The sequence below is a fragment of the Zootoca vivipara genome, chromosome 16, assembly GCF_963506605.1.
Source record: "Zootoca vivipara chromosome 16, rZooViv1.1, whole genome shotgun sequence".
NCBI classification, from domain to species: Eukaryota; Metazoa; Chordata; class Lepidosauria; order Squamata; family Lacertidae; genus Zootoca; species Zootoca vivipara.
In genome coordinates this window covers 7756833-7782018 of record NC_083291.1, presented here as the reverse complement: position 1 = coordinate 7782018, position 25186 = coordinate 7756833, and the positions used below count along the sequence as shown (strand labels likewise).

General features: G+C 41.5%; 1 protein-coding gene across 1 annotated transcript in view; it reads right to left on the bottom strand.

Annotated features, from left to right (window-relative positions):
- Positions 1–24015, bottom strand: part of UHRF2 (ubiquitin like with PHD and ring finger domains 2) — a 49528-nt gene extending 25513 nt beyond the window's left edge. The window contains exons 1-4 of the mRNA XM_035097375.2: positions 23362–24015; positions 15453–15695; positions 11394–11656; positions 537–755 (exon numbers count right to left, since the gene is read on the bottom strand). Coding sequence (XP_034953266.1) covers positions 537–755; positions 11394–11656; positions 15453–15695; positions 23362–23514 — 878 coding nt within the window. The 5' untranslated portion in view covers positions 23515–24015. The remainder of the gene's footprint in view (positions 1–536; positions 756–11393; positions 11657–15452; positions 15696–23361) is intronic.
- Between the last annotated feature and the right edge of the window lie 1171 nt (positions 24016–25186).

The following is a 25186-nucleotide window of genomic DNA, read 5'->3' as shown; positions in this document are numbered from 1 at the left end:
GGGCTGTGGGTCTTCGCTATTTGATTCCCCCCACCCCGGGTCGGGATTATTAAAGTTCTCTAGGTTCTCTGGGTCACCTACTCCAAAATCAGAAACACACACACACCAAAACACACAACAATGCCCAAATCACACAATACCCACCAAAATAAATGACAACCCCAAAAATAAAATTAAACAATAATAACTTCTGCTTCTCATATTCTTATTTCAAATTTTTTTAATCTAAATATATAAAAATGTTCACGATGTTTGCGCAGGGGCCAATGTATGGCGATACAGGGGAGAGGGGACAACACTCCTTGGGGAAAACAGAGGGAAGGGTGTCCTACCAAAACACAGGGATGAGCCAGGGGGTTGGCGGGAGGAGGGCTGGGATACGTCATGGATCGGGACAGGGTGGGGGGAATCACAGGGATGACCCACAGCAACGCATGGCCGGTCCAGCTAGTGAAACATACAAATTTGCAGCATGTCTAAGATGAATCTCTATTGAAAAGGTTCATCAAAGGCAAAATTAACCAATAAAATCTTACCCCAGCAAAATTTTGGCATAAACTTCTTTGTTAGTCCTTGAAATCTCTCTCAGAGAGGTTATTTCTGCATCAAACCAGAATCCCCTCTCTTCCGGACTCTCTACATTGTAGTTAACCATCACCAAATCACCCACACATAATTCATTCCACTTCAAAATAGTTCTTGCTCGTGGTCGTAGATTACGGACGGACATTTCTACGATGCCACTCTCTGGATACCTTAAAGAAATAAACAAACCAAAAGTTAGGAGAGAATCAGCCACATCACAGATTAAAGGAAATACACCAGTTACAGTTTAAGTTGAATCCAATTGTGCCATTTCATTTGCTGAAAGGTTTTGGACCCAGCAGATGCCTCTGCCAATGAAAGAGGAGGAGATTCCCACTTCAAGCTTCTATAACATCTTCAGTACTGTTCTGGAGGTACTCCCAACCCACTAGAGGAAATGGAGGGGCGGGTGCAGGCCTGGCCTGGGTCCCAATTTGGCCTACCAGGCATTTACCCCAAACCATACCCATTCACCCCATACCTAACACCTCAGGATAGGTGTGGATGGAGACATGGCCGCTAATACACAATCGGGCGCCTTCAAGTGCATTCCCAGTTGTGCACTGACAGGGCAAGGATGCTCTTGCCACCAATCAGCTAGGATTGCCTGCACTACCAAGGGGACTCCCCTTGGGAAATGCCTTGGGGAAATCCATGGCCAGCCAACCCCCGCAGAAAGCAGAGCTTGAAGTAAGTGTTTATCAGCTGATAGGGACTCACTTCAAGCGCCCTAGAATTGGCTGCACTACTGAATTCCCCATGGGGAACTCTGAAGCCAATCAATCCTCGAAGGGACTTGCCAAGAGTCCTGCTTAGCACTTTGAAGCACTAACAATCAACTGATTGGTGACACTTTGAAGCACTGTGCAGGGCACTTTGCAAGCCCAGTGCACCGACCATTTTCAGGACTTCAAAGCACCCCATCACCTGATGTCAATGTGATGCCCACTTGACAAATGTGGTGTGTGAAGGTTATAGAAGATAAAGATCTGGCCCACCAAGCAGACCCAATTCCACACCCATAGTATTAAAGATGTGTCTCCAAATAAACTATGCATCACATTTCGAGTGGTTAAAGTTAGAAGTTATTTAAAACGTAAACTAGCCTCATTTCCTTAGTATTGCAGTTAAACAGGAAGACAAGATCCAGCAATCAGAAGTGCAAAATTATATGAGGAGCACCAAGCTCTTATAGCAATTTAAGAAACTGTAGTAGTAGTAGTATAAGACTAAAAGGCAGGATCAAACCCAAAAAATCACCTTCACCCACCAACCCAGCAATGAGATTCAGCAAGGGCTTCTTTTCCTTAAGGAAAAGTCAGTGCAAAGCCTTAGTGGGAGGAGGGGAGACCTCGCCCCTTACTCTCACTTGAGGGGAAGGCCTTGCAGAGCCTCACGACTCCCATCCTATTGCGGGGGTGGCAGTGCATGTTGCCTCAGGCGCCAAAACAGCTTGGGCTGCCCCATGACGCTGGCAATGCTGAAGTTCACCATAAAAAACATAAAATAGAAAGGGGGGAGAGTTCATTAGTTCTGCAAAGAAGAATTCCACTTTTTCCTGTTCTACTAGCATGGTGAAAGGTATGCAACACATCATTTACTTTACACAGTCTTATCTTAAAGTACAGTAAGCCCACAACTTATGTGCATTTAACTTATGCACATTCATTTTATGCGCCTGGCCAATAATAATAATAATAATAATAAGGGGGCATAATTTTTGGGGGGAAAGGCATGCAATCCCACCTGCCATTGAACCCAATTTGTTTTAACAAGATTTTGGCTTTAGGCGTGATCCCAAGTATGTAACTCCCCATGTTGCAGGTTTACTATACAAATTATTATTTGTAAAGAATCCACAAAAATGCTTGTGTTAAAAACTCAAAGAAGTGCTACACAGTTGATCAGCATCTACAGCCACACAATAAACGAAACTAATTTACAGAGGGGAAAAATATACTTGGTTTGGCATACACCCCAAATCTCAGGGTGGGGTAGTGGGAGAATAGTACAAATGAAAACATTTTCAATAGTCTGAAGCCTTATTTGAGGTTAAAGAACAAGCAATATGTTTGTGTGTACCTTCCTAACCACTCCACCTCCACACACTTAGGTTAATGAGTACCGTAATAGCTTGGGTTTTGGTAAACCATTATTTTTGCCATTAAGGCAATTCCACAAACTATGTTTGAACCATAAAATCATGGAATTGTAGAGTTGGAAGGAACCCAGAGGATCAACGAGTCCAAACCCCTGCAATACAGAAATCATTTGTCCCTCCAAACCAGGACTGGAAAACAAACATCAAAACACAAGTCTGCGATCTTGTCTTGTAGGGCACACACAAACCATAGTTTTTTGTATGCCTGTACCATACCCAAGCCAGGAATTTATTCATGAAGCCAAAAGTGCAAGGAAAAGGAGCACACAAGCACAGAACTCATTTTCAATCCATGGTTTGAAGAATGAAACATGGTACATTTTAACCAAGACAGTAAGTTATGAAACTTCCAGAAATTGAGACTGTAGTAATTGGAGAGAATAGTATATTCATTGGAGTCTTCAGTCTGAGAAATGAAGATTCAAAAATGGGAAAGCTTGAGCGATTGTACTGTAGAAGACATGGCTGGTATGAGAGCTAGGGATTCATGAGGGTGTGTACTAGGGCACAAGTAGCTAGGTTATGTTGGCAGTAGAGTTGATAAGTGTGGTATGAAGTTGGAACGTTAATGGAAGCTGGGTGAAAGATGTGGTGTCTGGTATATATGAGAACTGAAGTGATCTGAAGAGGAAAGTGCCACTAGGGAGAGAGGCAAGAGTAGGAACCAGTTATCAGGTCTGTGAAGTGCCACCACTACTGTTTTGTAGACATGATCCTCTTGCTGTACCTTAACAGAGAGGACATCTGACTACGAGAGTGAATCGTAAGCTTTCTGACCATAAAACACTGGTTTGTGAGCAAAGCTACAAATCAGAAGGCAGACTTATGGCGCAAACATTCTGCTTGTCTACTCAGCAGTAAGCCCTATTATTAGCAATGAGTCTTACTCTCAAGTAAGGCTTAGGCTGAAATCCTATACATACCCCAATCCCATTGAACTCAACAGGGCATACTATTGAGCAGACATACATGACATAGCTGCCAAGTTATCCCTTTTTTAAGGGATTTTCCCTTATGCTGAATAGGCTTCCTCGCGAGAAAAGGGAAAACTTGGCAGCTATGATGCATGACTGGGTTGCAAAATTCTTGTGGTGGTTAAAAAAAGGCGGCTGATTATGGAGGAATTGTCAGTCTATGTTTAAAGTGTATTATTATTAAAAGAAATTATGCAAGAGGGGAAACATTTACCATTCAACTTAATTCAAGTACAAATATGGGTTTTTGTACAATTTGAAAATTTTAGTCAGGGGAAAAGAGGTACCTACACAGAGATTTGCACAGCAAAAGACATAAGAGATCTAAGGAAACAATGACTGTGGCCAGGAGCAAAAAACATGGTGCCCCCCCAGATGTTGTTGGACCCCCAGCCCCTCAGCTGCAGTCAGCATGGCCAATGGTCAAGGACAATAGAAGCTGTGGTCCAACGTTTGGCAGCGGCCACATTTGTGACCCCCCCCCCTAGAGTCCAGATTATAGACCTCTAGACACCTTATCTTCAGCCATATTCTCTCTGGTTTCTAAGAGGAATAATCTACTATATTACTCCTCTATTGTTCCAATTCTCTACAGCTCTAAGGATAGGAAATTCATTTCTTTGTCTGTTAGGAACAGATTCAGAAAATAAAAAGCCACCTGCACACCTTCAACACGGAGTTAGAATGCAAACAGTATTACACATTCAGTTTCAAATATTTCCAGAACATCTGCCTATAAACAATGGTTGATTTCCAACTAAGTCACCCTCAGAGTGGGCTGACTGAAGTTAAATCCCTTTATTTCAATAGGTTTAATAATCCACCACTAAATGCAGCATTTTAACTATAGCAGAGCAGTGCAGCATTCACAGCTATATGATTTAAACTGTAGCAGTATAATACAGCATTGCAGTACACGAAATAGTGCAAAATCAGACAAAGAAACAAAAGGAGGTTCTCATTTCATTTTCACCAAAGATGAAGCAATTTTTTTAAAAAAAAATTGAGAGCCAAAAATGAAGCAAGCCCATTATTTTCCAATCAGTATATTGCCCTTATAGAGTTTAATTGTTACAATCTTAGCATAATCTTAAACAATGCGCTTTTCAGTTACATATATATTGTACACCTATACATATACCAGCTTTGCAATGTTAACTTAAGGAATAGCTGCAATTCACATCCTATTGAAAAGAATAGGGTCTTTCTCATTTATTTTGATAGACTGTGCGTGCACCTGATGCATTTGAAATAACTCGTGTCTTTAATAACTTTAGTTTCTACAAGAATTACAAGAATCAAGATTTTACTATAAAAGTATCTGTAATAAAATATTAATTTTTTTGGGGGGAGGAATCCAACAAATGTAAGAGCAAGTCTTTAAAAAATAAAATGCTCAATAGATGATTGACTCTGTGAAAGCTTAACCCTACCAAACCTGCTTCTAATTTTAAATATTAATGCTAGCATAGCAGAACTCTCACGTGATCTTCCATCTCTATGGAAACCTTTCTTAGCAATTGGTTGCCCATGAAGAAAGACTCCCAGTTTTCCTTGACCACAGGCTGTATTTATACATTACTAGAATGTGGCTCAGATAAAAGTATTAACCCTATGTGAACATACAAATCTATCCTAAATTTAAGGCCTATTATAAAATCATGTCATCCTTTCCTGACGCCCTTCTAATTTACACCTAAAACAAGTCCATTTAATTGATTCATGGAATCCACAACTGACTCATATCTGTTCACAGTTCAATTTATTTCCCTTTTGAACCAAAATATTAAACAAGGACAGTCTGGTCAAGCAAGCACAATCTGACAAGAGAGGTTTGTGCTTTGAAACAGGCTTGCATGTTCAAGCTTCCCATCTGGAAGTGCTCCTACATAGGCAATGGTGTTATTCAAAGGGGGGGGGGAGAAATATCACATCTAACACATAGGTTGTTGTAAGTCCCACTGAAAAGAAGGTGGGTGTTGTCAGTTTTAATAATGAAGTTTTAATAATGAATGTGTCAGAGAAGGGGAAGTCCTAATTCACAGCACACACAAATACGGTTGATTAGCAATGTCAAAGCTGAAAGTGCAAACCATCTGCCTTGTGCGCCATTTCTTCCAGGAAGCCCACTGCTGTGCATGAGGATCTTTCCCCATATATACTGCCTGAACCCACATTTAAGCAAGATACCAGAAAATGCTCCTTTGATTTCTCTTACCACCTGACCTTCTAGGGCTGTGAGCTGTAGCTTTCAAACAGGTATAGTGGCTGAAGGAGGTGTGTGTTGTGTTGTGTTGTGTTGTGCCCTGAGCTATGTGCTATAAGAAAGGCAAAAGGACAGAGCTAGCAGAACATCACTGGCAGAGGAAGCCCCCACCACCACCACGACAATGACAGACTCATTTCTGGGGATGAGGGGCTATAGCTCCCTTTGGGATGACATTGCTTGCAGGAAGGCACATGGGCACCTCCTTAACATTTGGTGAACAGGAGGCTGTGGGGTTTGCTTCATATGGGCTAGTGACTTAATGGGGATTGGCTGGGTTTCTGTTTTGTCTATGCCTATAAGAATGCTGTGTCACATTCCTGAGAAGAGAAAGAGGTCGTTTGGGAGAGTAGAGAGTACTCCAAGAATGCAGAAAGTGACAGACTACTAAGGACTTAATGGTCTAAACCAGGCATCCCCAACCTGCGGCCCTCCAGATGTTTTGGCCTACAACTCCCATGATCCCTAGTTAACAGGACCAGTGGTCGGGGAAGATGGGAATTGTAGTCCAAAACATCTGGAGGGCCGTAGGTCCAGCTCCAGCCCTCTTGCATAGACTGCCAGTCCCCCCCCCCAACACAATTCTAAGTGCTGGTTTTGACCCATAAAACACTGCATGGTTTAGGATTCTGATACCTCATAGACTACCTTCCTTCATGTGAACCTACCCAGATGTTGAACAACATACAAGGCCCTTCTCTGTGTCCCCTCCAGATATTGAAAGGGGAGAACTTGCCTTTACTGTGGTAGCCCTGGCTGTGAAAAGCCTCAATGATACTTACTTTGTCATCTTTCTAACATCAAGAAAATACAGTTTTATTCTCTTGTGCATTGAATGATTGGGCCTTTGGTGGCTGTAGATGTTCATCCTGTGTTCAGGGAGTGAGTGTTTTCTGTGATTTCAGTGATTTTTTTATTTTTCTTTCAGATGAACACTTTTCAGATTGTTTTATTCATCTTATTTTGTATATCATATTATCATTATTTAAAATCACATAAGTGATTTATTATATCTGCCTTACACCACTGAATCTGAAATTTCACTGTAGATTCTGAGTAATCACCACGTATCTTTACACAAATGCCTCCAGGTACAACGGCAGCCTTCATGAACGTAAAAAAAGTGATTTGATATGAATGATATCTTTCTCCCTGTGTTAACCAAGCGACTATGGAATGTAGTTCCTCACTGTTGCACAATTTCCTACTGGAAGCCAGATGCTTGCAGAAACCAAGACCATAATCCATCCACAATCTCAGTAAGCTACAATGATGGTGATAAATTAGGATATACCCTTGATTTGGTGGGAAAGCTGAAAGCTAAAATTCAGTATTGAAAAGGAATGGGTCTGTTTGCAAACTGGAGGTGTGTTGCCGTTCAATGGAAATACAGAAATTTAGATCTATACACGAAATCCAAACTATCTGTGAGGCAGGGAAGAATATATGCAAAGATGGATCATCTGGAATTTCTTGGGACTTTCTTATAAAGAAGTTGACACCACAAAATTCAAGGTTCTGTTGAAGTCTTCTGTTCTTCTCTGGCATGTTAAAGTATAGAGAAGTAGAGCTTAGATGACTCTGAGATACTTGAACCTCAACTGTTCCACTTTCCTCTGTATCAACTTCTTCCTAAAGAGGGAGGATACGGGGAGAGTACAGACAATCTCTGTTGGGGATTTACTGAAGGCTGAACAAGATGGTGAGGTGAAGAGTAACAGCAGCCAAAGGGTTCGTTTATATGTCCTTGCACTAGCTGAAAACTCTGGTTGAGAGCACCAATAATTCTGATGCAGTGCATCGGTGCAGAATTTCCTGGATGCATATTCTCCAGTAGAAGATATAGGAGATGATACTTGCCAGAGAGCAATGCCATCAATGGTATTAGATGAATAGGTAGACTGGGGTGAGATTTCAAGAAGCGAAGCTGTAATTTTGGCCCCCTTGAGTCCTTCTAAGCTACCATCCTTCTAGATAGTAAAACAAACTTCACTAAGGGACAGGTGGTCTGTGCTGGCCCTACTCTATGGAAGCAGTGAAGTGGAGTAACACTTGACAAACAGCAATAGTATTCACCACATCCTTTTAATCCCAATCATCATTGTAACATGTAGTGTTTTTTCCTTAGTAAAGTGAAGTGCATCAGCCTGAAACACATGAGCCAGATTTTTCTTGTCATCTGGAGTGTGATCCAGATAAAGTATGGGTTTGTCCCATTGAAAGCATTGGTACCTAGCCTTCAGAAAGATAAGAAAATTGTAGACTGTAATTTTCTATCCAGAAAACCTAGCTTCCCTCCATGTTGATATGTCTCAGCAAGTGAGTTGATAGCCAAGTGGTTAAAACGAAAGAAGTGGCCCCTTCGCTAAAACTGCTTTCCAAGTACTATGAAATGGATAAGAGCTTGTTTCAGGATTTTTAGCTATTAGAAGAATAGCTAGTAAAAACTTTAGAACAGGTCATTCACCTGAGGAAAGTGTGTATTTCAATCCCAGATATTGGGCCATTCTCTACACTTATTTCATATGATAGTGATCTTCATACAAAGAGGTAGGATTGGGATCCCCTACATGCTCCACTGAAGGCTCCAAGGTTCATTCTGACAATGTTGAGTATGAGCTATCAAGATGCTAGTATGACCAAGAGTTGTGGGTCATGAAAGTGAGCATCTGTGTCCAAAAAGATCATGGAAATATGGCCAGAAAGAAGTTGTCGAGGATCCTTTCAGAGATAAGGATAGCTGTAACTATCAGCATTGCATCACAGGAACCAAAACAGCTTCTTAGTCATTCTTATGATAAATATGGCTCTGCTTAGCAATTACAGTTGAGCTGTGTTTATTCTGGCTTTTGACACTGCTAATGGAAAGCCGTGTATTGCCCAAACCCAACCCAACCCGCCCTGTCTAACAGATTCTGCTAGTAACAGCACACATGCAATCACATGCAAAATTTAAACCAACACTGAAGCCAATTAAGAAGCACTTAGCAAAGGAATGCTAGAAACCAAGGCTCGATCCCTAATTGTTAGGTGAAGACAATGAACCAGCATGGTGCTACTTCCTTTTCTTGGAGGCACGGGAGATCAGAGACTGGCAAAGCTAAGAGTGTTTTCAGTACCGTACCTGTTTCTGAACAACTTGGAAGCCACTTAAGAGGAACACTTCAAAACGGAACCCTTCAAAATAGAGCAAAACAGTGCGATGGAGAAGTCTGATCTGTGTCCACATTTCCTAGAGTGGAAATAGGGACCAATCTTGGTCCACGGATCCATAGGGTTATCAGCAAAAGTAGGTGCCAGCACTACCCCCCATTCCCAAAGCCCTAATGAATTACACTTGCCTAACAAACAGCAAGCAAGACAAGCATCCCCTCAGTGCTCCTCAGAGGCAATATACCAAACCAGTACAGGGACTTTCACTCTACAAGTGTGGCATTTTAAATAAGACATATGTTATGTTATAGGCTTGGTGAAAACTGAAGCAAAAGAGCCCTAAGCAACAAAAATAAGATACTCACCTACACTATGCTTGCATATGCACATCAAGCCAAATCACAGTTTAGGGCACTATACATGAGCAGGAATGAGCTGCAGTCTCAGATTGATTAGCTCCCCTCTTTCCACACAGCCAAGATTTCACTTCCACTTTTGATTAAGAACAACTTACTACATCATCCAGGTGCATAACCAAGATTAATCTTAACTATGATAGGTTAAAACAAGCCATCAGGGAGACAGGAACTTGTTCCTGCATGAGCAGATCTTACTAAACTAAGGTTTGACATGATGTGCAAAAGCAGCTCATTCAGTCTATGCAAAATGTACCATCTGAAGATGAACTTCACAGGCAAGACCTGAAAAAATAGTTTCTTAACCAGCTTTAGAAAGTGGCACCTCACTTGACCCTTTGTCCACACAAAGGGTCTATTCAAGTGCTACTTCATTAATCGATTAAGAAAAATGAATTAGACTCAAGTTACTGACATGCATCTTGGCCTACTCCCTTACAATACATAGAAATTACTAAAGCTGATCTTCATTATCAAATGAAGAGCCCAGTATTTCATTCTCAATTATGAACGTACAAATAGCTGATATTGTTGGGTACCCTATAACATCTGTATTAGGTTAACTGCAGAAAGATTTAACATTTCAAAGATAACACTGGCCATATAAGGAGGTTAATAACAACAGAACTGAGATCTCAGCACAGGCAGGAGGTCCCCCACCTACCGCTAATACTAGATTATTATATGCTTACATTTTTACAATACCAGCAACCGTAACACATTGTAATTTTATGTTGTGAACCACCCTGAGATCTACGGATAAAGGGCAGTATACAAACTTTAATAACAATAACAACAATATATTAAATATTTCTTTCTCCCTCTTGACACCTCAAAACATGCCTTCATGCAAAATTTGTAAAAAAATAAATAATAAATACCATCTCACAATAATATCCTTTTATCTACAGGAGTCAGATCCTGCTCGGGCTGAAGATGTGCATTGTATTTTGACAGAAACATGACCAAGCCCACACAATTACTGAGTCATTTTGAATCAGGTTAACCAGGGATCAAGGAGTGGAAGCAAAATATTCCCCCCCCCATCACTTTCTCTCTCACACATACACATACACATACACAGAGCACCAATTAAAATATACTTCCAGTTAGCCAAAGGTTTCTGTGTGTATATTTAGTGACAGTTGTGAATAAGGGATTTGGTGTTTGTCCTACTCTGGAAGATGGGTTGAGAGCCCATTACTATGCTCTTCACATCAATAAGCAGTCAACAGTGAGCTCATCTGTCTCTCCAAAATACTTCCTACAGGAAAAGCTAACAGGGTTTAAGTAAATAATGTGTGTATGCAGTTTACTGTTGCCTCTTTGTATGCATTTTAAATACTTTTGTATGCGATTCTTTTTCTCACAGTTCTATTTGAAAAATGCCTAATAAAGGTTTGATAGTCAAAGTCAAGTAAGTAATGTACTGACAAAACTATGTTCCTATATCTTTCTTCACTAATTAATAGTAAACCCATTCAGTTTTGTTTAGTAATTCCAGATAATTTTTTCAGAGTTATGCTCTGATTGTACATACAAAGTACTATAAAATACTATTGGAAGGCTAATTTATGGATCCACATCCTGTGAAAGTCTGGGTTTCTCAAAGGAACTACAGTTAGTATTTCAGCCAAGCTCCCAAAATAAATCATGCTGCTCCCAGGAAATGCCTTATATCAAACAGAAATGTTTTATGGTTTGTAAAATCCTGTTTCTTTTGAACTAGGAATGTGAACTTGTTTTCTTAAGGATTTCAATTTCTTGTGAAAATTCTTAGCTTATACCAACCATATAAATGCACATGGTGTCCTCATAATAAGATCATCAGCACTTACTCATCATACTTGATATGATAAACAGTATCTTCATCAGTGTCCATATAATCTGAGTAAGATGTAGAAGGTGCATTGTCCAAATTATTTGCATTTTCTCTAGAGTGATCTTGGTTTAAGTTTCCATTAGTCCTTTTGTAATTACTGCCACTCTTTCCTTGAGCTTTTCCATTTTTATGTCCTTTTGTTGCTTGAGTTACATTTTGTATATGAGCTTCAAACCAGGATCCAATAGTAACATCTCGGGCATCCACAAGTTCATTTATCTGAAAATAAATTTGACATTTAGTGAATGTTATGCCAAAAAAGTACACAATTAATACGGTAATGCTGTGGATCCCCAACTACAAATGCAACTGCATTAGTTAAATTCACTCTACCTTCATTTCACTCTACCTTCGCATTCTTAAAACTAAATAGAATATTCTACATATTGTCAGAAAATAATTTTAACACAAATAAACTACAGATGTGAAGTAAATAGAGCAGCTCTTGTTTTAAATTACTATTCTCTCCTTCACTTAACTATTCACAATAACTAAGGTTACAGAAGCTTTCTAACCTTTGGTTATTCCTGCTTTTTGCCTGCTTTCTTCATTTTCTCTGGACATTTCCTTCTCCACAATAATAATGAAATCCTATAAATCTGAAAACTGTTCTTTGCTCATCTATTTACAAACCATCCTCCAATGAAATAATTCAGCTTTACCAATGAAAAGGTGATTTTATGCTTTTTATTTTTGCGTATAATCTCTCTAGCAGTACACAATTTAACCTTTCCAAATTATCTCTTATGACACAATAAATGCAGTTACTCATTTGTTGTGTGGAATTCAAATGTATTGTTCCTAGGAAGCACTTCTGAGGAGTGAAAATCACATCACAGAACTCAAAGTACAATGTGTTGGCTCTTGGAAATGTGTTTTTTTTCTCCAAACTAGCACTTTTACTACAACACTTTGGGCATTGGGTTAGCAATGGTTGCAAGAGAAAGGCCACAGAGATTATCAACCAGTAACTCTGTGATCATTGCTGATGCATAAAACAACTCCTTCCATGCCTATGCTATTTTGTGATTTTTAAAAAAATGCTTAGTATGCATCTACAATTCTTTAGGGCTGCATTTCCCACTACAGTAACATGCTTTTTGAAGCTACCACCATCCCTCCTGCCCTTAGCAACAAAGCCCAACATTCTATGGACTATTTCATTTCTTCCTTTTTTCACTAAAAACAAAAGCGCAACATACTTTCCTTGACAGCCAAGAACTTCCCTCTCTCCAATGCAAAAGAACACATCACCTACATTCTTTAAGATACAGTACATTTTATTTCATCTGCTAAAACATCTAAACTTTTCCTAATGATGTCAATGCTCACAACCCACTGCACATTTGCATGTATTTATATCTAACTGCTTATTTACATATTTATTTCCAATTATATTTATATAAAATTCAGCCAATAAAAATGAATATAGAATAGTGCCCTGCGGTCACCTCTTAGTGCAACCAATAGGAAGTAAAAAAGCACTCTCCCAGTGCTACTCTGTGGACTCAGTCCCATAGGTAGAGCTGTAACCGCTGTAGAACTGTAAGCACAGGAATACAGTGCCCCCAATTCCCAATGGACACCATGGAGGAGTGCAGATTGTTGCCTGCCTCTGCCTTGCATAATGGAATCTGCCAAAATCAGGAGTAGCCAACATGGCATCCTTTCAGATGTTTTGGAATACAACTACCTAGCCAGTATGCTAAATGGTCAGGGATGATGGGAGCTCAAGCAGCACTTACCCCTTGACTAAATGGTAGACTTGCAGACTTTCTCCTCTAACACTGTAAAAACTTTGGAAGCCACAACTTTAAACAAAGACAGTGTAACAGAATAGGGGGATGTGTATGTATGTGTATGACTGTAATTGTGTTTTTGATTTGTTTTTAAGGGACAGCATTCAATTTTGTTGTACTATTTAAAGTACAATGACAATAAAGTATCTATCTAAAGTATATTTAGTTCCCTCTCTGTTTTGGCAAATAAGAACTGCTGCAACTACACACTGGCCAATTAATACACCTTGTAGCACACAGTAGCATTAATTTTTTCATATTAACTGGAATGTTACATTTAGCTGTGCACATAAAACAGACTACAGTATAACTACTGTTTAAATGGCCAATCCAGATCTATTTATATGATCCTTCACTACAATGAAAGCCACCAACAACGATGACAATTTTGCTTCACTATTCTAAAGAGGAAAATAGGAAACAGTCATTTTGAAAATTGAGTAGTCTAAACCTTCAGTCCCCATCTTGATGCTTACAGGTACCATGGCACCCTCAGACAACCCTCTTGGTGCCCAGCAAGACTCCCTTCTTTTGGAAGCGATGGACAACAGCAACACTTTTTATTGTTTGGTTAGGGCATACCTGCTTCTCTGGGGCAGAGGGTTGCTTGATTGCTTTTTTGTCTGATTTGTTTTGGGTGTCTGCACAGCACTAATTTTTCTTCTGTGAAATGGGTTCTTTTGGTGCCTACAATGTTTTATTAGTTTTCCAAATGAGCCTATGGGCCCATAAAGTACCCATGATTTAAGCTTACACTTCAACAAAAGGCCTACAGAAAAAAACCCAGTGAGGAACAAAGTTGATGAAAGGAGAGGGTTGGAGGAAAACTTGAGGAAGGCAGTACTGCTAGAAAGGAGGAAGCTGACAGACAGGATAACTGAACTATTGATCCAAGAGGACAGAGAAGGCATCAAGACCATGAAAGGGCTTAATGACTCAAACCTATCAGAATAATACTTAACACATAGCTAAACTATTAGCAGTCTTGTGGCTTCCTGTTAAAGCCACACTACCACCAAGAACAAAATCTCTATGTCTGTATGCTCCTGTACCATGTTCCTTCTGGCTATGGTTACAGCTGTGCCAGTGTCCAGTTTCCTTAACCCCACTGTGGCAGGGACAGAAAAACAGGTAGGTGAGCGAGTTGGGATCTTAAGGGATGGATCTAGCCCACAAGCCAGAAACTAGATCATGGAACCTCAAATTAAAGGAGAAAACAGGGCTGTTTTGGCATAGCTCTCGGTATATTTATGGCCTTAGGTGAGCCATTACGTTCAACGTGTGAGCCCTGATAATAGGCGCTCAGGAACTGAACGATTAACAAAGCCTGAATTCCAGCTGCAGCAGTATGCAGTTCAGTATCAGCAAATTTCTATGGTAACTGAATATTAAATGAGGCATGTGAAAAGGCTTGTACATTTTCAGCCCAATCAAACCAGTAAATAGGCTCACTTGTAGTACAGTCTGTAAAATTGTGTGAGAAAACTAAATTTGCATGCTTCTGAAACAGAAGAGAAATGATATAACATTATCAAAAATAAGGTGCAGTCATACTATAAAAACAATGTAACAACACAAAGCACCTTTGTTGTGTTTAACATTGCTTCCCGGGGGGTGGTACCAAGAAAACGAAATACGGTAAATGCTAAATATGCTACATCCCAGGTCTGTTAGGCACTTAAAAACATCTATTTTCAGGGCTATACTCTCTTTTTCACTCTCACCATTAACTTGTATGGAGTAGAGCAATGATGGACAAACTTGGCCCACCAGCTGTTTTGGGACTGCAATTCCCACCATCCCTGACCACTGGTCCTGTTAGCTAGGAGTTGTAGTCCCAAAACAGCTGGAGGGCCAAGTTTGGCCATCACTGGAGTAGGATGATCCCTCCAAATGGCTTGGGGGTGGGCAGGAGTTTATCCCCCTGGCAAGAGGGGCAACTAAATTTAGACCAGGCATCCCCAAACTTTGGCCCTCCAGATGTTTTGGATTACAATTCCCATCTTTCCCGACCACTGGTCCTGTTAGCTAGGGATCATGGCAGTTGTAGGCCAAAACATCTGGAGGGCCGCAGTTTGGGGATGCCTGATTTAGACAGAAATCCAATATACAAACCTCAAACTTTACTTAACATTTTTTTACTTCACAAGTCATGAGAGTAAAATTTATATGTACTGTACAATTATGCAGTCCAAAATTTACAAAAATACAAATACCTTGTATCGTCCAATGCCAGGATCAATAAGAAACGAACGTGCTGATGTAGATGGCTGTGTGGATGATCCACTGCTTGCTCCTTGCTTGACTTTGTTCTTACAGTTCGCAACTCCACAGGAACTGGGCTTTCCATCTTCATTTGTTGATGGAGAAGCAGGAGCATCAGATTCTGAGCGTATCAAAAGCTGAACTATATCATTCAGTCCAACATTATAATCAAATAAGGTGTGTCCATCTTCAAGCTATCCAAAACAAAACCCAGGGAGGAAAGTGATCAGCAGGTGTTAGTTCAAAAGTTTGTATCTTAAAATAAAGAATTATATCAATATATAACCTGGAGATAGGTATATAGATATAGATAGATATAAAATAAATATAAATAAATAAATATTTGACACTAGCTAAATCAAACTATACTGATAATTGGATCAGGACCAGTTGATACTACAGTAATGACGAGTTACAGTTTGAAACTATACTATTCATTTGTTTTTAAAACAGTATTATTACTAACACTTATGAAAAGCTGAACTACTTTGAACAAAAAGCTATATAAATATGGCAAGATCTGCTACCTTATGTTTCAATATCTGTTTCATGACAAATGAATGTTGTGTAATAAAAAGATTACGTTAAGAACAGAAACTCATTATACACCCCTACATCTATGACCAGAAGAATATATTAAAAGTGCTTTCATTGTTTACAGTTTTATCATTCACATTTCCTAACGTCACTGTAGTTTTTAAATCTGAAAAAGCAATGTTTTTCCAATTTAAACTTGATGGTTTGTATTCAACTTCATATTTTCTTCCTACATTCCCTCCGCTTTAGAGTGCAATCCTGAAGATATATTTATGTGCTTGTTCATAGTGTAAATACCAGGTCCACTAATTCTGGTAATCACAATTGTTGGTTTGGAGGAATACACAGATAATTTCCAGAGAATGTAATAAAATTATATGAAAAATAAAACCAGAAATGTGTCAATGTCTCGCTAGTGGAAGGGTTTCCCCACACAGACATAGGCCAGGATTCAAAGCACTTTCTGCACAAGTATCTTCCTTTGCTTACCCCAACTCAGTCTCAAGTCTTTCAACTCCTTTTACAACTGTAGCTCAGAGTCTGTGGACCACCAACACATTTATTTATAAAGGTACTTATATACTGCTTTCTCAAAAAAAATAACAGGGTGATTTACAGCAATATAAAAGCATTAGAAACATTAAAAGCACTTCAAAACAATCATTAAAATATTGGGTTACTCAAGAAAATTGTAAACAATAGAATAGTGTTGCCATAAAAAAAGTATTCAAGAGATGCCTATTATATGCACTTCCTCTTCTCTACCAAAATACCAGTTGGACCAGACCTCTTTTAAATATAACACAAGAAGTTTTGTTTTGTTTTTTTACTTTCCTGGAGGAAAGAAGTGACTAAACAAAGAAAAAATATTTTCCATAGGGATCAATTAACATTAAAACAAATCAGGTTAAGAGATCTCTGAAGTTCAGGATTTTCTGCTCATCTGGCTTTTCGAAAAAATTACTAAATTAGATACCGGAAATAGAGGCTCAACTACAATTAGGAATAATTTTATTTTATTTTCTCTTTTAAAGTTATTTAGTGCAATGGAGCACCATGACAATAAAGAAACAACAGTAATTCACATCTCTCAAAAATGTTGAAGCAACTTGTTTCCTAGGCAATAAAAGAATGTTTTCAATTAGAAAAGATTAAAAATGAAAAGACAACCAAAGGATGAAATGTTACTGCAAAACATTCTAAAGTAGTAAAAATCTAACTGACTATAAAACAGTTAATTAGTGATCTAAAATTCAGGGCCATGAGCTTCTTTCAGGTGGTCAATTGTCTGTCTCCTCTGTGTGTGTGTGTGTGTGTGTGTGTGTAAAGGGGGGGAGAGGGAGGGGGAGAGAGGCTAGGCAATAAGTGGTTTTCAATATTGCGATATATCACCAGCTAAACATCATGATATATCAATATATCACAATATCTGCTTGCCTGCTGATGAAACTGAGTGTGCGGTGATTGGCAATATTGTCATTTATCCATTTTAGACTCCTAAGTAGTTGCAGTTGCCAGGACATTGTCCTGTTTGCCTCTGTATATTTCCATCCTTGGCTCCAATACTTTGGCCACCTCATGAGAAGAGAAGACTCCATGGAAAAGACCCTGATGTTGGGAAAGATGGAGGGCAAAAGGAGAAGGGGACAACAGAGGACGAGATGGTTGGACAGTGTTCCCGAAGCCACCAACATGAGTCTGACCAAACTGCGGGAGGCAGTGGAAGACAGGAATGCCTAGCGTGCTCTGGTCCATGGGGTCACGAAGAGTCAAACATGACTAAACAACAAGTTCCATCCTTATTTCCGACATTATGGTATATTGCAATATTTAGCTGGCAATAACATTGTTTACGTGGTGATATTGTGAGGTTTAGCTGCTGATAACACTGCAGTGTTTAGTTGGTGAATTATCACGATGTTAAAAAGCAGGTACTGGCTAGCCCTTACACACATTGTAATTTGCGATATATTGCTGTGTGTGTGTGTGTGTGTGTGTGTTTGTGCTGAATACTGGGAATCTGAATCCTGGGAATAAGAAACACTGAATACATTACAACTTGCCTCCCATCTGCTGGGCTTGGGCTTCTAGAATGCAACATGTTCTAAGGTGGACTGCACCTGAACCTGAGAATTATTCAGTGAGAGAAAATAAGTGTCCATACTGACTAGATAAACCTCTTTTGAGTCTGACATAATAAGGAACAGATGGGTAAATTGTGGCCCTCCAGATGCTCTTGGTGTCCAATGGCCAGGGATGATGGGAGTTGGGAGTCCAACAATACCTGGAGGACCACAGGTTCCTTGGGTCTTGACTGTTTTCACACACTAATACCAGATCCCGTGGAATTCTATCAGTTACATCTGCACAATCGGAATAAATTTCTGTAACCAAAATTCTTTTCCTGTGCAACCTGAGCAGGAGCAGTCACCATTACGAAAAACAGGCTGGAATAGGCCCATATATTTGTGGACTGTCGATAGATCAAATGACTTTTCTTCTTTAAGTTCTCGAAGTTCGTAGGCTAGCTCAAGGTTGTCATCTGAAGTAGCTAGATGTTTAACTGAGAATCAATCACTGTCAGTCCATCATTTGAAAAATAAGATTTTAGAGCAGTCTTGCCCCAAGATGGCAACTAGACATTCCGTTTTGGTGACTGTAATCTTGGTTTAAGGAGCCATTTGGCCCCCACCTTATATATCTGAGTTTCTAACACTGAGGCATATTGTTTTGTTTTAATTGTTTAGTTTTATTTTGTATTTTATTCTGTGAACCTCCCTGAGATTTCGTGATGAAGGGCAGCATATCAAATAAATAAATAAAGCATTGAGCCTGCCCAGCAACAGCCTCTACAAGGCTACTGAAGTCCTGGGGTCCTCCCAAAATACCCCAGAGACCAACTTGGCCAACCCAATCAGAGATGCTGCTGGGCCACAGGGTGGTCAACAGACCAGCAGCATCTCTAATCTATCTCTCTGACCCAACTCCAATTGCAGACTCTTTAAAGCCCGTCCAAAAACCAAGACGTTTTACTGGTGTATTAATGGCACCCTGACCCACATGCAGCAGGTTCAAATAAGGTCTGTTCTATACATTATGCACCAGAATTTATACTCTCGTGCAGTATATATTCAATGTCAATTCCTGGCTCTAGGTTCCTATACGACTCACATGCTTGTTTCAATCATACTTCACATTTTTATGTGTATATCTAAACATTGTTTCAATTTTTACAACAACCACACCATTTGAGTAACACTTGAGTAACTCATGAGTCACATCTTGGTATTCCATGTAAAAAAGTAATGGTTCTCTTCCACACTAGTCCTCATTTTTAACTGCAGTGGGAACCAAGTACACAAAACTGCATATGCTCATATTCAGCCCTTGTTACCCTGGCCTTCACCTCCCTTATTATGTTCTCGTCTCAGAAGTCTAAGTTGTAATTACCTTGGGGCACACAGCATTTTATACTCTAAAACACCATGCAACCCCTTCCCTCCCTTTTTAGCGCAGTGCTTTTGTATCAAGCTCTGTGCTACAGAAAAAATCAATCTGAGTTACCTGAAGCTCAATCATGGCTTCATATCAAAATTTCAAGAAACCATATTTTCATCCCCTAAATAACATGTTGGCCCTTTAAAGAGAACTCTCTCAACACCTCTCAGTATGCTACATGTGGAAAGATACCCCTGCAGATTCAGTCTCCAACCAAAGGATGGAAGAAGCCAATGCTCTCTCACCCAATGCCTGTGCAGAGGAAAGACTAAAAACGGTCCTCTGAAATAGCAGACATTCAAGATTACCAGGAACAGTGAAAGCGAAGGGCACTTCCGGTTATTAGAAGAACGAGAGGACAGAAAGGAAGATAATTCATAACAAACAGCAGCATGCCTCACCTTCATTGACAAGTCTATTCTTTCCGAATAGTTCAGAAAAGAAGCAAGTAGATTAAACAAGAGAGAAATATGCAGCGCACAGCTATGGGAGCAAAAGATTTCTTGATCACTATAGACCAGGAGCAGCACAGAAATAAAATGGACCTATTATTATGGAGAATGCAGCAGATATTCACTGGCCAAAAAGTACTTTGTAGAAATTTTTTGTAGCAAAAAATTGGGGAAGCATGCTTCCTTTCCTCAACATTACTGAAAGGAGTATAGAAATCCATTCACTTTCCATCAGTTGATCCTTAGACAAGGGTGGGAAGAACAATCTCCCATCAGTCCCTTGTTTATTTAAGAAAGGCTTGCCTTTCCGTTAACCAGCAATGGAGTCACACATATGTGGAACCCTATGCAAACTAGTAAAGTGTCGTTTTTTCTCACTACTCAAGTGATCTCTTAGAGCAGTGTTTCTCAACCTTTTTTGGGCCAAGGCACACTTGTTCCATGAAAAAAATCACGAGGCACACCACCATTAAAAAAGTTAAAAAATTTAACTCTGTGCCGCCCTATATTGACTATATAATTATGACTGTAAGAAACACTTGCCAATTGCTGTGTTGGTTGCAATCTCCTGTAATGAGGCTTCACAAGCCGCTGATTTCTCTGCCAGCACAATCCTTTGCTCAGCAAGTTTCAGGTTGAGCTCATCCAGCCAGCTTCTTTAAGTTTGTCTAAAACCACCCTCCCGTGGTGGTGGCTGTTGAGAGCTGCGCTCGCCCCGCGTCGTGACCCGGCTGGCTTCCTTTCCGGCGGGTCAGCGCTGAGTATTGGCGGCCACCAGGCACATGACAATGCAAATCGCCCTTCTCGTCGCCGCACACCGCGGCACACCAGCCAGCGTCTCGCGGCACACTAGTGTGCCGCGGAACAGCGGTTGAGAAACGCTGTCTTAGAGGAGGGATGGGAAGCCAGCAGCACGAAAGCCACATTTGGCCTTCCAACCTCTATTATGCCTACCTGCTCACTGATGCACTCATCCCCACCTACTATTGCCTGCCACTGCTTGTCTGCCAGCGCTCAACACAACATATGCACCACCTTTGTGCATTCCAGAGAGAACTCATGTTCCTCTTCAGTCATTTGTGGAGTCTGGAAGCACTGGAGAGTGTACGGTACTGCAGCGCTCAAGAAATTCCAGTGAGAAGCAGAGGGATAATAAGATGAGTATGTTAAGCAGAGATTGCAGGTGTTACAGAGTCAAAATGCTTGCAGTAAGGGGTGGCCCAGAGAGACAGAGATACCAGTAGCATGATGAGTGGGGGGGGGGGGAATCCTAATTTTTTACAGTCGCATGCTCCCAGATGCAAGTGACTTAAGTCATTGTGTCTTATCCTTGTGCACACTGCAGGCTTTAGCTAAGAAGTGGTTTATAAATCTGTTGTTGTTATTAACATGTGTTTTACCCTTCTGAAAGTCATACCAATAAGAAAATGTAGCTCTCGGGTTAAGAGTTTGCCCATGTCTTATGAAAATATATTGAACTAAGGAAAAAAACAACTTTCCGTCACCTAGAAATTCCTCCTTCCCTACATTATTTTAAGCTTTAGGATCAGTAGCACAGTCATTTGGCATATTGACTGAGCAAACATGCTAAAAGCTCACACATTTCTCAAAAATCATCTTATGGCAAACCTGCAAAATCCAATTTTAAGGCTCTCCAATGCCACTTGAAAGACAATTTACTTGTTTTCACTTCAGCAGTGCTATATCACTACATGCTTTATGCATGTAAGTTATTTCCAGACCAGTATAACAGCATTCTATAGTATCCTGCATTAGTTTTATTATGAGGCATCCAATGTGCTCCTACATTTCTTATTCATTGTTATCTGTTTGTTTGAATCCTCTGCTGCATCTTACACAACACTCTTTGAATCTCTAATCTCATTGGTCCTTTGAGGTCCGTTAGACCGGCCATAACATGTTCTAAGACAGAGAGGCAATTATACTCTTGCTTTACAGAATTTATGACAAACCAAATCCCAGCACAATATATTTCCAGAAACACAGAACTACCTAGTCATAACCAGAAAACATTAAAGGTACATTGCCTAGAAAGCACAGTAACTGTAGTCTGAAAGGGCTAAGGGAAAAGAAAAACAGGCAGTTATAACAATGAATTACAACAATAAATGGTACCTTAAACACTAACCCACTTATCACAGCAAAAGCTTTTGTGGATCGCTGGCCATGAAAGTTTATGCCATAACAAAAAGGTGCCAAAAGACTAAGATAACAACTTTTCTAGAAGAGTGAGTGAAGTTGTATGATCTGATTGCATACTCAATCTCTGTTATGCAGATAAGCTATGCTTTACAGCATTTATCCACAGTGGATCCAACGAGGTAAAACAATGTATATTCCAGAATGTGTTTCAACCACTTTTGCATTTCCCATCGTGGTAGCTCAGGCTTGTCTACCTTTGTTACTTTGCTGTACAGTATTTTTAAAGAGAGCCAGCTTCCAATGAAATCCTTACCGGTAAGTGCCTAGAGAGTACGAGGAACTCAAGCACTTCCTCAGAACTCTCTGCCCCTACGCTGACAAAAACAAACTCCAAAAACAAGGAAATGTATCACTTTAATGATGCAGCCTGTGCCTACTTAACCGAAACAAGTCCCACTGAACTCGATGGGGCTTCCTTCCGATTAGATGATGCCTATGGAACTGAATCTCGTTAACAGTTGGCACATCGGTTCCATACTCGTGGCTTTCGACTAAAGGGCTAGTGTCCCTATAAAAAAAAGGATGGGAAGGAGGGGGTGGGGAGAAGAGGAAGTGGAAAGGGAGGGAGAGGGAGAAGAGATGGCACCGAGAATAACTTTCCTCGACCAGGTGCCACTTCCCTGGGCATAGCAGCGGAGCGGGAGCCAACGAGCGTTTCTGGAGGCTGTTGAAGCGCCGGAAGTCGTGCAGCAGAGGCAACCGGCCTCATCCTTCCCCTTCCCCCGTGGCATCCCGTGCCCCCTGCGCGCACCCCTTGAGAGCAGAGACTCCGCTCGCGAAGCAGCGAGAGAGAGAGGCGGAGCCTGGCGAGCGGCGCCGTTGGAAACCGAGAGCGGGGATGAGGAGGAGGAGGGATGGTGGATGAAATTGCCGCCGCCCTTCCCTTCGCACAAAGGCATCCTCGGGCTGCTTCCTGACTTTACCCCCTCAGGTGTGAGGAAGATGGTAAACAATAAGCCCAGAGGAGAGGATGCAACAGCTGCTGGGGTTAATACCATAATAATAATAATAATAATAATAATAATAATAATAATAATAATAATAATAATAATAATAATAATAATATTTAATGGTAAATAAATAAAACGAAGCACCCATCGCGCCTCCGAGAACCCAGGGAAGGGGGGAGTGTCCCGCCCGGCCGCCTCACCTGCTTGCCCCGGTAGAAGAGGCGCTGCCTGTCCGGGCTCACGCGGAAGCTCTCCTGGATCTTCTCGCGCAGGGTCTCAATCTTGGTGAGGCGGCTGAGGTCGTCGATGGTCTGGGTCTGCGCGCCGTCAATGGTGCGCACCTGGATCCACATGGCGCGCACCCAGAGGAGGAGGAGGACGAAAGAGGGGCGGTCGGGGGGGGGGAGGCGCTTTTCCCGCCGGCTCGGAGCACCGGAGAGAGAAGCGGGGGGCGGCAGCGGGGGTGGGGTGAGGGGGTGGGAATCTCCTTCCCTCAGACCCCGAGAGTCACCGCCAGCCTCCTCAACTGCCGGCCGCCGGCCTTCCTCGCTGCTGCCTCCTTCCTCGCCCCTGCCAGCCGCCCTCGCAGCCCCTTCCTTTCTTCTTCCTTCCCGCAGCCACACTCAGAATGGCGGCAAAGCCCCTGTCAGGAGCTGCCCTGAGGACCAGCCAAGGAAGGATCCCCACCGTGTGAACTAACGGGCGCCGGCGGCGGTGGGAGCCATGTCCTAACCCCGAGGACTGTTTACCAGGCGCCGCTGCTCTCACATGGAGGTCACGGCGCGCCAACGCGGATCTCGCGAGACGAGCGCGCGCGGACCACCAGCGACCGCCGCTTTCCAACCGCCCTCCCTCAACATACAAACACACAAAAACAACTCCCCTCCTCCTCCTGGCCTTAAAGAGACAACAACGGCGGCGGCGGCAGTAACAGCAGCGGAGAGGCGGGGCTTGAGACGGGCTCCGTCCGCGTTCGCGCCACTCCGAGGGCTGGCGATGCGAGGCCACGCCCCCTTTTCGCCTTCACCTCAAGGCGCTGAGGAGCGCGACGGTTTGGGGTCGGCTCGAGATTTTCCTCCTCCACACGTTTTGCCGTCCTTATTTTTTCGGATTTGGGAAGGCAAAACGGCAGCCACGTCCGTGTTTTTATTTGGAAGCGGGTCCCGCCGAACTGATGGATTCTGTCAGGGGGGCTGCCTGGTTTCCGAAGCTGAGGGAGCGGCCTCTTCATGCCGCCCCAGGTAGACCCTTCGTTTCTGTGAGGAGAAACACTCGAAAACGGATGGTGGTGAATCTGCATGTTGTTGTTGTTTTGCAGAGAATCAGTCTCGTGCAGTGCCGGATTTGCCTATAAGCTAAACAAGCTATAGCTTAGGGCCCCACTCTCTTGGGGGCCCCCCCAAAAAAAATTTAGAGGGAAAAAAGCAGGATGTACATTCCCAAAATATAAGATAAAAACAAATAAAATAAAACCTACATACAGCAACAGTGGCAAATGGCTTTAGATACCTATTAGGTCCATAAATAACCATATAGGATATATTCAACACACGAAAACAGTGACAATTTGTTGTTGACAAAGGACAGGTGGACATATAAAGGGCCCCATTGCCTTCAGTAGCTTAGGGCCTCAGCAAACCTCAATCCCGGCCCTGGTCTCATGGGCCCACAGGCTGCATAATAATTCACACCTCTGGTGCTTAACATTTCCGCCGTCATGGCGCACAGAAAATGGATCTTGTGGATCGTGACACCGCATGGCGCACCAAAACCACCCAATCACCTCGGTGCTTGCAAGTCTGCATCAGAATAATCACGAACCCAGCGCTTCGCGCCCATAGAGTAAAAAAACACCTCTGGCTTTTTCGATAGAACCCACCCGCACATCATGTTCATGGGTTGAACTATAAAAACTTTTCTTTTTTTTTACTCTGTTCAGGTCTCCCATGTTCCCTCAAAACTGAGCAATCTACAGCTTGAATGTATCTACACAGACAGCCTCATCCATATAAAATATGGATCCTC